Source organism: Puma concolor, chromosome B1 (assembly GCF_028749965.1).
Source record: "Puma concolor isolate L17-30 chromosome B1, mPumCon1.1.hap2, whole genome shotgun sequence".
In the NCBI taxonomy this organism is placed as follows: domain Eukaryota; kingdom Metazoa; phylum Chordata; class Mammalia; order Carnivora; family Felidae; genus Puma; species Puma concolor.
In genome coordinates, this window is record NC_141670.1 from 171,323,549 (window position 1) to 171,339,014 (window position 15,466).

The following is a 15,466-nucleotide window of genomic DNA, read 5'->3' on the forward strand; positions in this document are numbered from 1 at the left end:
CATCCCTTATCCACTTTTCCTGGCTCTTCCAACTGCCTCTCTTGAGGGTCAATATCTTTACCTAGGCTAGTGTGCCTTAAGCCCTAGCTCCTCTCACAGGCAAATTAGGGCTTTCTTTGGATGGCTACAATTTCTCTACCAGTTTTGTTACATGGGAAAAGCAGCCCAACAGAGTTTTAACACCTTACAGCTCCTACAACAGCAGAAGTCAGTACCATACAATTCTTTTCAACATCATGAATAGTCTTAAATGTCTGCACCTTATTTATGCCATCTGTAGAATGGAGACAGATTTGATGAAGAGAACAAAATCTTCTTTCCAAAATCCTTTGAGCTGAGAGACAGAGGTTATGTTATATAGCATGATGGTGTTCACCAAGTTGCAGAATTAAGGGATTGTAGACTCAAAGAATAAAAGTCCATGAAGAGCTAAGCCGATCATCAATCTTTAAAAAGAGTAATGAGAGAGATTTACCCTATATGACTCTAAAAGATGCTGTTAAGCCACAGAAATAAAAACAGGATGATATTGCTACAATAAGGCTGGCAAAGGAACTCAGTAGAGAGTCAAACCAAGACCCAAGTACACATGGGGATTTATTATGATATAAAATTGGCACAACAGAGCAATAAAAAAAAATAGTAGATTATTTAGTAGCTGGTTTGGGGAAGCTATCTCATCATAAATAAGAAAATGCAAGTGCATTCTGTATGAAGTAAAGACCTAGGTATGAAAAATTATAAAGTTAATAGAAGGGAATGCAGGATAATATCTATGTAACGTTAAGATAAAAGACTACTTCGTTATGAGGAAGCATGATCAATTTGATTATATCAGAGGATTTCTGTTGGGTGACGGACATCATGAAAGAAACTGAAAAAAGGAAAGGAAACATTGACAGTGACTAAAACAAAGAAAAAATATATTTAGAATGTAGAAGATTCTTCCAAAACTCAACCAAGGAAAAAAAAAGACAATTCCAAGACTTTTACAGGGAAGGTATAAGAATACACAGTTTACACAAGAAATTTAAAATGTTTTTAATGTTTATTTATATGAGAGAAAGAGAGAGAGAGAGAGTGTGCAAGGTGGGGGAGGGGCAGAGAGAGGGAGACAGAATCTGAAGTAGGCTCCAGGCTCTGAGCTGTCAATATGGACCCCAACATGGGGCTGGAACTCATGAATTGGGAGATCATGACCTGAGCTGAAGTCAGACGCTTAACTGACTGAACCACCCAGGTGCCCCAAGAAATTTAAAATTTAACAAGCATACAATGGGACACTCAAACTCAGTGGTAATCAGAAAAATGTAAATTAAAACAATAAGGCAATATATATTCACACCTACTACCTTAGCAAAAACTAGAAAACAGTAAATTAGAGAACAATGTAAAATATTGTCAAGAATCGTTGGGGGGGAAGAACGTGGGAACACCTAAAAACGTCTTTCCCTACAACAGGGAGTATTTGAAAGGTGCAACCAGTCCAGAGAGCCATCTACTTGGAAAATTAAGTGTATGCTTAAGCAATTTCTACTCCCAGAGAAATCCATAAGGAACATGTTCAAGGTTGTTCCTGGAAGCAGTGTTTGAGGAGGGTACTGAATGACATCTGGGTATCCGTCAATGGAAAAGCAGGTAGATAAAAAATAGTGGGTAGGCACCACAGAGCTGCACTGTCCAAAACAGGAGCCACTAGCCACACTTGGCTATTTAAATTTAATTTTAAATCAAATAAAGTTAAATAAAATTAAAATTTCAGTTTCTCAGTCACACTAGCCATATTACTTGCTATAACAGTGACTATAAAGTGCTCGATAGCCACATACAGCCCATGGTTACCACTTTGGACAATACAGATATGTCTCCATCATGGAGTAGTTAGAAGAAATGTATTAAATGTTCACATAGCAATATACATGGTCCTTAAAAACAGTGCCTAGTAAAGACAATTTGCAACAAAATAAAAAATATTTTATTTGTGTAAAATATTACACAACAAAAATGCAATGCTATATTACATAACAGCATGACATAAATTTAAAACGCAGAAAACAATAATGCACATTAACCACGTTAAATCATTTAAATAAAAGATACGCATTAACCTAAACTCATGGTTTCAGGGGGTTGGAGTCGAGTATAGGGACAAAAAGAAAGAAATAAGTCCTTTCACACAGATTTTCAAGCTGAGAGGAGTTGCTGACTATATAGTCCATGCCCTCACTGTGTTTGTCCTTCTGGAAGAAATCACAATATTGGGGCGCCTGGGTGGCTCAGTCGGTTGAGTGTCCGACTTCGGCTCAGGTCATGATCTCAGGGTTCGTGAGTTCGAGCCCTGCGTCGGGCTCTGTGCTGACAGCTCGGAGCCTGGAGCCTGCTTCAGATTCTGTGTCTCCCTCTCTCTTCCCCGCTCTATCATGCTCTATCTCTCAAAAATGAATAAACGTTAAAAAAAATTAAAAAAAAAAGAAATCACAATAGGAATGAAACATGATTCCTAAAACCAAGGAGTCCTTGGTTCATTTGGGACACCCATCAAATACCCAAGGAAAGGTGATACACAAGTCAAAGGATTGTGGTAAGCACCCAACAGAAAGAGGGTTATAAAAATTCCAAGGTGCGAGAGACCAGGAATGATCTGGGGAAGAAAGGATACTGTAAGAAGGGCCTTGAAGATGGTGTAAGTAAATGAGGACCTGGAATAAGAGCATTCTAGGCAGACAAAATAGCTTGCACAAAGGAATGGTAGGAAGAAGCCACAGAGAGTTGTCTCTTGCAACTAAAGAACAAAAAGTGGTAGAGAATCAGAGGTGAGGTCAGTGGAGGAGACTAGACCAAGAAGAGCTGGCAGGGCTTATAGATACTGGGTGCCCATATTGCCTAATTCACCTGGGAATGTCCTGGTTCATGTGTGCTGTCCCAGAGAAATCGTTAACACACCCTCTTTACTCTCAAAGTGTCCCAGTTTGGGCCAGAAAAGATATGACTTTCCTACCTATGGAGAGAAACAGGCTGATAATATAGTTTAGCAGAGGACTTTCTGGTTCCATATTGATTTGATACATTACATATTTGAACATGCGTTTCTCGGATGCTACGATTGTAAGTATTGGAACAAAATTAAAGTGTGCACTTTAGGAGAAATAATTTTTCTGAAATCTTTAGAAATGATAAGCTTGTCCGTGGGAAAGATAATTTAAATGAAAAATTGTAAACGTGCTTCAAGACAATTGCCTGATTCTGAAACACCTCATCAACAGCTCTATTACAGAGAATTAGGCTCTAATAAAGCTGACTGGGATTCTCACCTAATACTATGAGGTAGGGAGAAGCTAACCTAATGGCAGGTGATACCAAATGAAAACTGCCACACGTATCCCATTACATATTTGTAAGAACATGGGGAGAAAAATTCAATTAGGAAAACTCAATTACAATCAGAATGTGTTTTAACATTTTGATTACTAAAAATAAGTTGCTAAAAGCACAATTACCTCAATTTTGGTTAAGAGGTCTTGCAGTTCTCCTGATTCATTCATTGACAAAATTTTCTCAGCACCCTATTAACAAGAAAGGGTGGGGTGGGGGAAGAAAATCCATTTTGTTAGTATTGGAGAAAACAAAGTTCTAGCCAGGAGAGCTTAACCCACAAGATATTGAACACCATTCTTCCCTCGTAAGTAAACTTACAACCAGGAGGCCAAAGAAGGGAGGAAATTTCTTTTTTCCTCCATATATTCTCCCATTTAGTAAGGCTTAGTGGGAGCAAGAGGACGACTGCCAGCAGAAGGTGAGAGCTGGGAATCCCACAAATGTCAGATTATGTCCAGATATGGAAGGTTCCAGCACACCCTTCAGAGTTGTTCAGAGAGCCTGAAGGCAGCTCTGCCATCTGGGAAAGGAAACCATTGAGCAAACTCCCAGCCTGGGCTGTCTCCACCCTATTCCCAGTGGTGTTGACATGACCCTTCCTTCACGTGTAGAGATAGCGGCAGCTAATAATACTAATAAAATTAATAACCACTGACACCAATTAAGCACACATTATGAGCTGGGCACCCAACATCATCTAATTTGAAGTGGTAGGCTCTATTAATAGCACAAAGTGAGCCTCAGTGAGATTAAATAACAATGCCAAGGCCACCCCGAAAGGAAGCAGAATGGGAATCTGAACACAAGCAGGGAACTCACTCCAGAGCCATTGTTTTTAACTTCTAAAACTTTACTATGAAAATGAGAATGGGGGCAATGTATGCACTTTCCAAACAAATCATAGTGTTTCTTCTAACTACCTGATTTTCCTTCCCTTTCCAGCCTCTTACATTCTCCTGCTCGATTTTCCTTTCCTCGATAAGGAAGGAAATTATTTCTGATCAAAGGCAGAGCCCATGTGTGCCTTGTTCACAACATCTCCCTGGCATGGAATAACAGTTGTTGGCACAGAATAGGTGTTGAATCAGTTTTTGATTGATCAACAAAACGGGGAGAAATAGCACCACACAATAAATACTTCTTGGGTTCCTATTTGTGCTGGACAGGATGGAAAACAAAAACTCACTTAAGATATTTAAAATGTCCTGGTTCATAAGGAGGTCACTATAGACTTTTATGTAAACATGCAACAAAGTAAACCACAATGCAGAATGGGAAATAGGTGTTGGAACCAGGCTCTGGGGCCACAGCAGGCTCTGGCCAGAGAGGGGCTCAGCCATTTGCTCCAGGAAAGATTCCTAGTCTTGGACCTAAAGCTACTTTCTTGAACAGGAAAGTCATTAAGCCTGACTTTACATCATTGAGTGGAAAAAACAGCAGCCCAGCTAATCTGTTCTAGGGTGTAATCGACTCCAGCCTGTGGAGTATTCTTGGCAACAGACTCTAGAGCTAAGGGGAAAAGGGATAAACAGGTTTATACAAGCTATCATCAACATGCCAATCCGGTGAAAATGAAAGCTGGTCAGTTTCCAAGGTCTGTGGGAGGATACCCATCGCTCACTGGGTCCTGAGTGCTAGTGGGCCAGGCTTTACTACAGAACAGATTACCTCATCCACCACCTTTGTTCATGGCTCAATGGAGTGTGTGACGTCCCTGGCAGGCTTCCAAATAGGGGCTAGCTGTCCCATCTGTCTGGACTACTTGAAAGACCCAGTGTGGGCATAACTTCTGTCTCTCTTGAGTCAGTCTGTCCTGGAAGGATCTAAATGATACTTTACCCTGTCCTTTTTGCCATTATTGTTCTCCAGGAAGGAAATTCATAAGCAATCCCCAGCTGGGCAATTTGATGGAAATCGCTAAGCTACTATAAATAAGAAGAAGCCAGAGGAAGAAGAAGGAAGAGAAGCTCGTATGTGAAAAGCATAATTAAGCGTTGGCCGTCTTCTGTCAGAAGGACCGGAAAGTTTTGTCCACAGTGTAGTTTCTCCACTGATCACTGGAATCACTGCATTTGACCCAGAGAGAAGGCTGTTCCCCATCACAGGAAAAGATTGGAGAATTGCACTGAACCATGGAAGGGGAGAGTGGAACAAGTAGAAAAGGGGATAACTGTGCAAACCAGAAAATCATTGGAACTGAAGAAGAAATAGAGTCTGAGTTCGAGCAACTTATGTGGTTTCTCAAAAATGAGCAAGAGACTGTTCTTTGGCAATGACAAGATGAGGAAATGGATATTTTTTTTTAATTTTTTTTTAACGTTTATTTATTTTTGAGACAGAGAGAGACACAGAATCTGAAACAGGCTCCAGGCTCTGAGCTGTCAGCACAGAGCCCGATGCGGGGCTCGAACTCATGGACCGCAAGATCATGACCTGAGCCGAAGTCGGCCGCTCAACCGACTGAGCCACCCAGGCGCCCCAAGATGAGGAAATGGGTACTTTAATGAAACGAAATGAAAACCCAACATTTTAAAAGCATCTTTCCACATTAAAACATCTATTAAAGGAGATAGAGGGAAGATATGCAAGGTGAAAACTGGAATTACTGACAGACGTTAAAACTATCTACCATAGATATAAAATCTTAAAGTCCCCTGAACCTTTTTCATGACAATTAAAGGAATATGGCAAGAAGGAGAAGGAGGTGGAGGAGGAGAAGGAGGAGGAGGAGGAGGAGGAGGAGGAGGAAGAGGAAGAAGAAGAAGAAGAAGAAGAAGAAGAAGAAGAAGAAGAAGGGGAGGAGGAAGAAGAAGAAGGGGAGGAGGAGGAGGAGGAAGAAGAAGAAAAATAAGGAGGGGGCGGGGAGGGGAGAGGGAGGGGGAGGAAGAAAAGAAGTGTCAAATGGGTGATGCAGAAAAGGGCAACTAGGAAATCATAACATGGGGGAAACGGATCTGCTTATTGACGGCAGAGAAGGCTTTCTGAGCTTGGCAGAATTTGATCTGGACCTTGAAGCTTAGGGGAGGTTTCTAAGATGAGGTAGTCAATTTTTGTAGTGATGTATAGGAGCCTTTAGTTCTGGGTTGTATTTTACTTCAGTTTATCTCATAAAATTCATGTCACCTTAATCACCATCAGAAATGTCAACTTGATATATTAAAAAGCACTAGGAATTAACACACAGGGCTACAGAGGATATACGTAACTGTACAAGGCAGGTTATATTCTTTAGTTTGTGGGTGGTTTGGCCAGGAGGACAGAAGAGACATACCTAAAGCAAGACCCAAAGTGATGGAAGCACCAAACAAAACATTAAACTCTAAAATGTAGGAATAACTGGTAATATTTTACTTTTGCTGCATCCTATTTTCTTTAAGAGTCAGCCACGCTAAAATGGGAAAAGCCCCTGGGGACTCTGGTCCACCAACTAAAGCAGCAAGGGAACAGATCATTTTTCTACAATGAAAGAAAATGCACCACATGACCCCAAGCAAAACGAATGCACCAGAGAAGCTATCAGGCATCTGCTTTCCAGCTCTTTTCTTCTCTCAGCTGTCAGCGTTCCTTAGCCAGTTGTTTAGAATCCGATGCAGAGACCAGGAAAGGCCTTTCTCATTACCCATCAATACATGAAATTTGCCCTGCCTCAGCCAAATAATTCCAGCACCATCAACACGACAAGAGTAGATTCTACGTTTCAATAGAAACACAGGCTTTGCTCACATTAAGCAACGAACCCAAACTCTGTTCAAGACACACCTGGGGTCTGGTGCACAGGTGGCATACCAAGTGCCGAAGGTGGAGAAAATTCTCTGGAACAGAGACCTGAGAGCTGAGTACTTGCTCCCTCTCTCAACTGCTGCTACTCAATATAGCATCCACCCACAACTCCACCTGGCCCGCTCCCAGATCATTTTCTTGGAAGGAGCCCTCCGTTCTTTTGCCAAGCACTGAACAGAAACAATAGTCAAAATCCCCTGCTTCCCCACTGGGTTCCAAGTCCCCAACCTCCACCTGACCTGTCCTTGCTGAACTTAAGTGCAAGATTTTACAGGGCAGGACAAGGAAATCTCTGCCCTCTCTGCTCCTAAGCAGCAGCAGCAGCAGCAGCAGCAGCTGAGGCAGGATAGGGATCTCAGCCTTGCTGGCAAGTGTCAGGGAAAATGAGGTTCCTCCCATCCTGAGGCTTGGATAGAGCTCAACCTGCCCTGCGCTGCTCTGCATTTACCCAGTCCAAAGCTCTCATTCCCTGCAGCTTTCCACCACAGACATTCTAATTATTACTTGGTCTATAAAGACACTTGTGTGCCCAAAGAAGAGAGCGTATTTTTTTTAATTATTTTTTAATGTTTATTTACTTTTGAGTCAGAGAAAGTGTGAAGCCACAGACAGGCAGAGAGAGAAGGAGACAGAATCTGAAGCAGGCTCCAGGCTACCAGCTGTCAGCACAGAACCCGTTGTGGGGCTCGAACCCACGAACAGCGAACAGCGAGATCATGACCTGAGCGAAAATCAGACACTTACCCGACTGAGCCACCCAAGCACTCTGAGAGCGTATTTTTTTTTAAGTATTATCATTCTTAGGGGATAATCTTTTCCCGCTTGGTATTTGGTTAAGAGTATCACATGAGTTTGTTAACTTTTACAATGTAAGTCTATTATTCAGTTCCATGCAAGTAGAAATTAATCTTTCTATTATTGGCATAGTTTGCCAAGACTTCCAGGATACCTATGGAAATATTTCTAATGCATTTTTCAATTGATTCAGAATCTTTTTTTCTGAAAATTAATTTAATCCTGAAATTAATGATACTAGTAATATGCTAGGTGCTTTACAGACATTGGCTTTTTTAATCATCAGTGCAAGATAAGCATTATTATCTCTTTTTTTTTTTAAAGAAGAAACTGAAGTTTGAAGAGAATAAGGAACATGCCCAGCACCTTTTAGTTAGTCAATACAAAGCCTGTTCAGATCTTGAACTCGGGTCATATTGTCTCAAAACATACATTCTTTCCATTGTTCCATGCATGCTGCCTGCTCACTGATATAATTTATTAGTGAAAAAATGGTACAGATAGCTCCCAGTCTGAGTAACATGACAGTCTGTGTTGGGATTCACTGTTGACATGGGTCCCAAAAAAGCCAAGTGAATGCAAGCCTTCACTGCAATGACTCCAAACAGGATGAATGTGTCAGAGAAGCTAAGGAACATCTCTATTCTTTTTTTACTTCAGTCTCAGGTACTTTCGGTTATTTCAAATACATTGCATATTCCAGAAAAGGACTTAGTTCATTATAAACTCCAATATATGAAATTAGCTCTATTCTCAAATTCTTTCCCCCTTAAAATTCTGAGCAGTGAGCTGTGACATGTGAACAAGTCACTTTACTTTATATGTAACAAGCTTCCCTGAGATCAGACAGTCTACATAATCTTTTGTCACATGAATCACCAAAAAAGAGACCCACGCCTTCAGGCAACAAGAACAGGTTAAGAAAAGACATCAGCCCCCTGCTGATTAGGGCTGCTGGACACTCACCCACCATTTGTGATCCATGAATGTACAAAAGTGGCCACCATACTCATTTGTACTCATGTCCATTCATTTATTTCCACATTCAACACAATTTTGAGTCTCCATTATGGATTAGGCATTGTGCTAAGTGTTTGAGATATAAACAATAAGCAAAAAAAAAAAAAAAAAAAAAAAAAAAAGGCTCCCTGTTCCTGAGAGAATGTAAAATCTTTTGGAGTAGACAGATGTTAAACAAAAGGTCATACAAATAAATGTAAACTATAACCGTCACAAATACTACAAAAGAGTGGTTGGTACAAGATGTTGTGAAAGTGTATCTAATAAGGTGCGATTAATTTAATCAACAAGATTAGGGAAAACTCCATAAAGTAATGATTAAGTTGTTATCTTTATGATCGATAGTAGGTAACTGAGCACATAGATAGAATGAAGGAAGGAAATTAATTAGAGCAATAAGGTTACCAAATATCATATGTACATGATCCTTCGTGGTCACCATTTTCTTTCATTCAAAATAAGAAAAACTATGTTCAATGAACCTGCCTATCAGATTCTGCATAGTGTTTTGGACTGGTGCCCTGGAGGAAACATAGGTAAGATACCAGGCCACAGGGTCAGTGATCTATTTTACCAATAAGATGAGGAAAAGTTTAGATTGGTATAAGCCAGCTTGGATTCACCACACTCTTCTAGATCTCTGTGAAGAGTTGTTAGGCCAAGGGTTTCCTTGACCATCATCAAAAAACGATATAAACAAATGCAGACATTTAAGTATTTTTTCTCAAGAATTACTTAAAATCACACATACAGGCGTTAGCTGCCTCCAGGCTGATATACCTCCATGCTAATACCCAGGCTCTGAGATTCCACATAGGACACAAATGTTTGGAAACTATTGACCTGAAATTTTTGAGAGGTCCAGAAGAACTAAAAATAATGTTCTCATTAACCAAAACCAAACAGAATTTTTTTTAATTTATTTTTATTTTTTTAATTTACCTGCAAGTTAGCATATAGTACAACAATGATTTCAGGAGTAGATTCCCTAATGCCCCTTATGCATTCAGCCCCTCCCCCTTCTTACAACCCCTCCAGTAACCCTCTGTTCTCCATATTTAAGAGTCTCTTCTGTTTTGTCCCCCTCCCTGTTTTTATATTATTTTTGCTTCCCTTCCCTTGTGTTCATCTGTTCTGTGTCTTAAAGTTCTCATATGAGTGAAGTCATATATTTGTCTTTCTCTGACTAATTTCGCTTAGCATAACACACTCTAGTTCCATCCACGTTGTTGCAAATGGCAAGATTTCATTCTTTTGATTGCCGAGTATTACTCCATTGTATATTTATACCACATCTTCTTTATCCACTCATCCATTGATGGACATTTGGGCTCTTTCCATGCTTTGGCTATTGTTGATAGTGCTGCTATAAACACTGGGGTGCATGTGCCCCTTCAAAACAGCACGCCTGTATCCCTTGGATAAATACCTAGTAGTACAATTGCTGGGTCGTAGGGTAGTTCTCTTTTTAATTTTTTGAGGAACCTCCATACTGTTTTCCAGAGTGGCTGCACCAGTTTGCATTCCCACCAGCAGTGCCAAAGAGATCCTCTTTCTCCGCATCCTCACCAACATTTGCTCTTGCCTGAGTTATTAATGTTAGCCATTCTGACAGGTGTGAGGTGGTATCTCATTGTGGTTCTGATTTGTATTTCCCTGATGATGAGTGATGTTGAGCATTTTTTCATGTGTTGGTTGGCCATCTGGATGTCTTCTTTGGAGAAGTGCCTATTCATGCCTTTTGCCCATTTCTTCACTGGATTATTTGTTTTTTGGGTGTGGAGTTTGATAAGTTCTTTATAGATTTTGGATACTAACCCTTTATCTGATATGTCATTTGCAAATATCTTTTCCCATTCCATCGGTTGCCTTTTAGCTTTGCTGATTGTTTCCTTCACTGTGCAAAAGCTTTTTATTTTGATGAGGTCCCAATAGTTCATTTTTGCTTTTGTTTCCTTTGCTTCTGGATATGTGTTGAGTAAGAAGTTGCTGCAGCCAAGATCAAAGAGGTTTTTGCCTGCTTTCTCCTTGAGGATTTTGATGGCTTCCTGTCTTACATTTAGGTCTTTCATCCATTTTGAGTTCATTTTTGTGTATGGTGTAAGAAAGTGGTCCAGGTTCATTTTTCGCTGTCCAGTTTTCCCAGCACCACTTGCTAAAGAGACTGTCTTTATTCAATTGGATATTCTTTCCTGCTTTGTCAAAGATTAGGTGGCCATATGTTTGTGGGTCCATTTCCAGGTTCCCTATTCTGTTCCATTGATCTGAGTGTCTGTTTTTGTGCCAAATCAGAAATTTTAATGTATACATACACATATGCATATTGTGTGTATGCATATATGTTATATATTACTTAATTTTTACTTTTATTTGCATTTATTCATATACCACTTCATCTTACTAAGAAAGTTGCCTGCAATAAAAGATACATATAATGATAAAATAAAATAAAATTTGAATAAAAATTCAGGACAAAAGAAATGTCCTAAATACATTTCACAATGATAGCTATTATTGAGACTTAAATTTATTCTAAGGCAGCTCCTCAATTCAAACAAAGTTTGTTTTAGTGTAGTACTCTAACAATGCAATGTTTTACATAACACTTTAGATGGTCTTGCTATTATAATAAATAATACCCCTGCTTTTTCATTAACCATAAAAATATAGTCTCTAAATAAATGCCATCACAGAAGTGGCTCTTGACTCAAATAGTACAAGTTTTTTTTATCCCTCCTGCTGGCTTAAATCAGGCTCCTTTTCCCTTTTGCTTAACCACTTCCCTGCGATTTATTTCTCTATATTTAACTGCACACCCTACATTGCTTGTTGGAGTACCTTCTAGTGACTGGGATGCAACCCAGACTCCTCAGCATGGTTGACACAAACCTCCACTATCTGGCTGCACCAACCCTTTCAGCCCTGTCCTTTAATGCTATGTACTCCTAATACTCTGAATTTCTCTCCTTCTCCTGGACATACCAGGTCCTTCCACGAGATAATATGCCTTTGCACATGCTCTGTACCTTTGCCCCAAATTTATTCTATCCTTCGCAGCCTCTCCCAGAAAACTTCTAGACATCCCTCCAAACCCAAATGAAATGTTACCTTATTGATGAAGTTTCTTTGATTTTCCCAGGCAAATATCAGTATTCCTTCCTCTGTGCTCTGAGACCACTTTGTGCCCCCCCGCACTGTGAGCCCAGTGGTGATTAAAGCAACTGGGACTTCTTCAAGGACCCAGCGCTTTGCATGGTGCCCCATAGACACTCAATAAGTATTTTCCATATTAACATCTTCAGCCATTTTGTAGTAAATACATTAGTAAATACTAAATGTAGTAAGTGTAGTAAAAAATGTAGTAAAAAAAAAAGAAAAGCATTACATTCCAAATGGCTGTTTCCCACAATGACTGCTGATTTAAAAAGGAAAGATAGGGGCACCTGGGTGACTCAGTCAGTTAAGTGTCTGACTTTGGCTCAGATCACGATCTTCACAGTTTGTGAGTTCGAGCCTCACATCGGGCTCTGTGCTGACAGCTCAGAGCCTGGAGCTTGCTTCAGATTCCATGTCTCCCTCTCTCTCTGCCCCTCCCCACTTGCACTCACTCTCTCTCTGTCTCTTTCTCTTTCTCAAATAAATAAACATTAAAAAAAAAAAAAGGAAAAATAAGCAAAGGCATAAATCAAAAGGCACCTTGGTGAAGGTAAATCTGCAAGCTGATGTGATTTGATGATGGACTGCCAAACACCTACAGGAGAGAGGGGTATGGAGACTGTGTGACTGCTTCCCCCTAACCATCACTTCCTTTAGCTGGGCACAGGACAGGAAATGAAGAGCAAACCATTGGAGGCTGCGCTCTCATGACGACTGGTAGGCTGGGCTGTCTGGTGCCAGCTACTAAAGGATTTTTCTGCTGTGTAATCAGGAGAGCAGATGGCAGGGCTGGCATTCAAGGACCTCAACCAACACCTAGCATGATGCCTGCCAAAGGACGTGCTCAGTAAATGTTTGTTTCTGTGGCTGCCAGACCCACCAGAACGGGAGGTTACGTCAACCCTGGAGACAGGCCACCCGAGCCCTGCTGACAACGGCAGACTTTACTTCAGGAATCGGCTTGGGATCATCTCCAGTACGTGAACCAACTCCATGGAGACCCTGGAGTTCTACACCAAACACTTAGGCCTGGAAGATGTTCAAAGCAGGTGTGGTGATATCTCCAGTGTCTTAAAAAAGACACAGTAAAATCTCCTCAGAAAATCTCATTCTAAAGAGCATGGTTTTCCTGTGTCCCTGGCAGGAAGAATTAACTGCAAAACTAAACTAGTTGATTTGTTTTGTGTAATTATATAATACAGACTTTTGGGTGTTGAAAAACGCCTGCCAAAGGCAGTGATTTAGGTTTTCTGTAATTAATGTTGAGCTACTTTTTTCAGTGTAGCTACAAAGAACACTTTTCTCATGGAAGCCAATCTTGATCTTTATAATAAAGCCATATCATCAAAGTAGATGATCATGGGGATATATTATTCTCTTTTCTATGGCAGAAAACCATCTCTCTTGTTCTTTTATTTATTTTTTCTGGTTCCTTTAAAATTAATATTGAATCACATAAAAGTGACATCAAGTCCCTAGGGTTTTTTTTTTTAATTTTTTTTAACGTTTATTTATTATTGAGAGACAAAGAGACACAGAGCGAAAGCAGGGCAGGGGTAGAGAGAAGGGGAGACACAGAATCTGAAACAGGCTCCAGGCTCTGAGCTGTCAGCACAGATCCCGACGCGGGGCTCAAACTCAGGAACCAGGAGATCATGACCTGAGCCGAAGTCGGTCGCCCAACCAACTGAGTCACCCAGGCGCCCCAAAGTCACTACTAGGTTTAAAAAAAAAAGATAATATTGGAGGATTGAGCTAGAAGCCGGAAAACAGTTTTACTTAATAGATTTAAGACTGTTGTCTACTACGTCACATAATTCTCTGAATAAACTGATTTTTAGAATGCAGTGATAAAGTTCACCAAAGTTTTTTTTTCATTCAGCTATAACTGACATATAACATGTTACTAGTTTAAGGTACATAACATAATGATTCAATATTTGTATATATTGCAAAATGATCCCCACAATAAGTCTAGTTAACATCCATCACAGCACATAGTTACAAATTTTTTTCTAGCGATGACAACTTTCAAGATCTACTCTCAGAAGCTCTCAAATATACAATGCAGTATTGTGAGCTGTAGTCACAATGCTGTACAATACGTCACCAGTATTTATTTATTTTATAACTGGAAGTTTGTACCTTTTGACCCCCTTCACCTATTTTGCCTCCCTGTCCCGTGCCCCCACATTTGGCAACCACCAATCTGTTTTTTGTATTTATGAACTCAGGATTTTTTTTCCTTGAGATTCCACATATAAGTAAGATCATACAGTATTTGTCTTTGTTTGTCTGACTTCACTTATTAGCATGAGGCCTTCAAGGTCCATCCATATTGTCAAAAATGACAAGATTTCATTCTTTCTTATGGCTGAATAATATATATATTGTGTATATGTGTGTATATATTGTGTATATAGTGCATATATGTATATATATACATATATATGTATATCATAATTTCTTTATTCATTCATCCATTGATAAACACCAAGGTTGTTTCCATCTCTAGGGAATTGAAAACATTGCTGCAGTGAACACAGGGGTGCATATACCTTTTCGAGTTAGTGCTTTTGTTTTCTTTAGATAAATACCCAGAAGCAAAATTGATGACTCATATGGTAGTTCAATTTTTTTAGGAACCTCCGTGCTGTCTTCCACAGTGGCTGCACCAATTTACTTTCCCACCAACAGTGCACAAGGGTTCCGTTATACCCACATCCTCCATTACATTTGTTATTTCTTGTCTTTGATTATAGCCGTTCTAACCAGTGTGAAGTGATACCTCACTGTGGTTTTCATTTGCACTTCCCTGATAATTAGTAATATTGAGCACCTTCTCATGTGTCTGTTGGTTATCTATACGTCTTCTTTGGAAAAAAAGCGTATTCAGATCATCTGCCCATTTTTTACTTGGATTGTTTGTCTTTTTGCTATTTAGTTGTATGAGTTCTTTATATTTTGGGATATTAATTCTTTATCAGATATGTGATTTGCAAATATTTTCTCTCATTTGGTAGTCTGCCTTTTCATTTTGTTAATGATTTCCTTTGCCATACAGAAGCTTTTTGGTTGATATAGTCCCACTTGTATATTTTTACAACCAAAGGTTTTCTTTTTTATTTTTTTAATGTTTATTTATTTATTTTGAGGGAGAGAAAAGAGCACAAGTGGGGCAGGGGCAGAGAGAGAGAGAAAGAGAGAGAGAGAGAGAGAGAGAGAGAGAGAGAGAATCCCAAGCAGGCTCTGTGCTTGAACTCATGAATTGTGAGTTCATTGGAACTCACAAATCGTGGAATTTGAACTCATGAATCATGAGATCATTGCCTGAGCCAAA

At 39.8% G+C, this 15,466-nt stretch overlaps 2 protein-coding genes across 2 annotated transcripts in view; one reads left to right on the plus strand and one right to left on the minus strand.

Moving 5' to 3' along the window:
* GRXCR1 (glutaredoxin and cysteine rich domain containing 1) overlaps positions 1-15,466 on the minus strand; it is a 133,950-nt gene that overhangs the window by 7,282 nt on the left and 111,202 nt on the right. Inside the window, exon 3 of the mRNA XM_025921720.2 lies at positions 3,498-3,563. Within this exon, the coding sequence (XP_025777505.2) occupies positions 3,498-3,563 (66 nt within the window). The remainder of the gene's footprint in view (positions 1-3,497; positions 3,564-15,466) is intronic.
* LOC112858340 (putative tripartite motif-containing protein 61) lies at positions 4,981-5,586 on the plus strand. Its single transcript, XM_025921721.2, is given in 3 exon segments — positions 4,981-5,148; positions 5,150-5,401; positions 5,403-5,586. Coding segments are annotated over 3 exon segments (513 nt in total). The 5' UTR covers positions 4,981-5,071.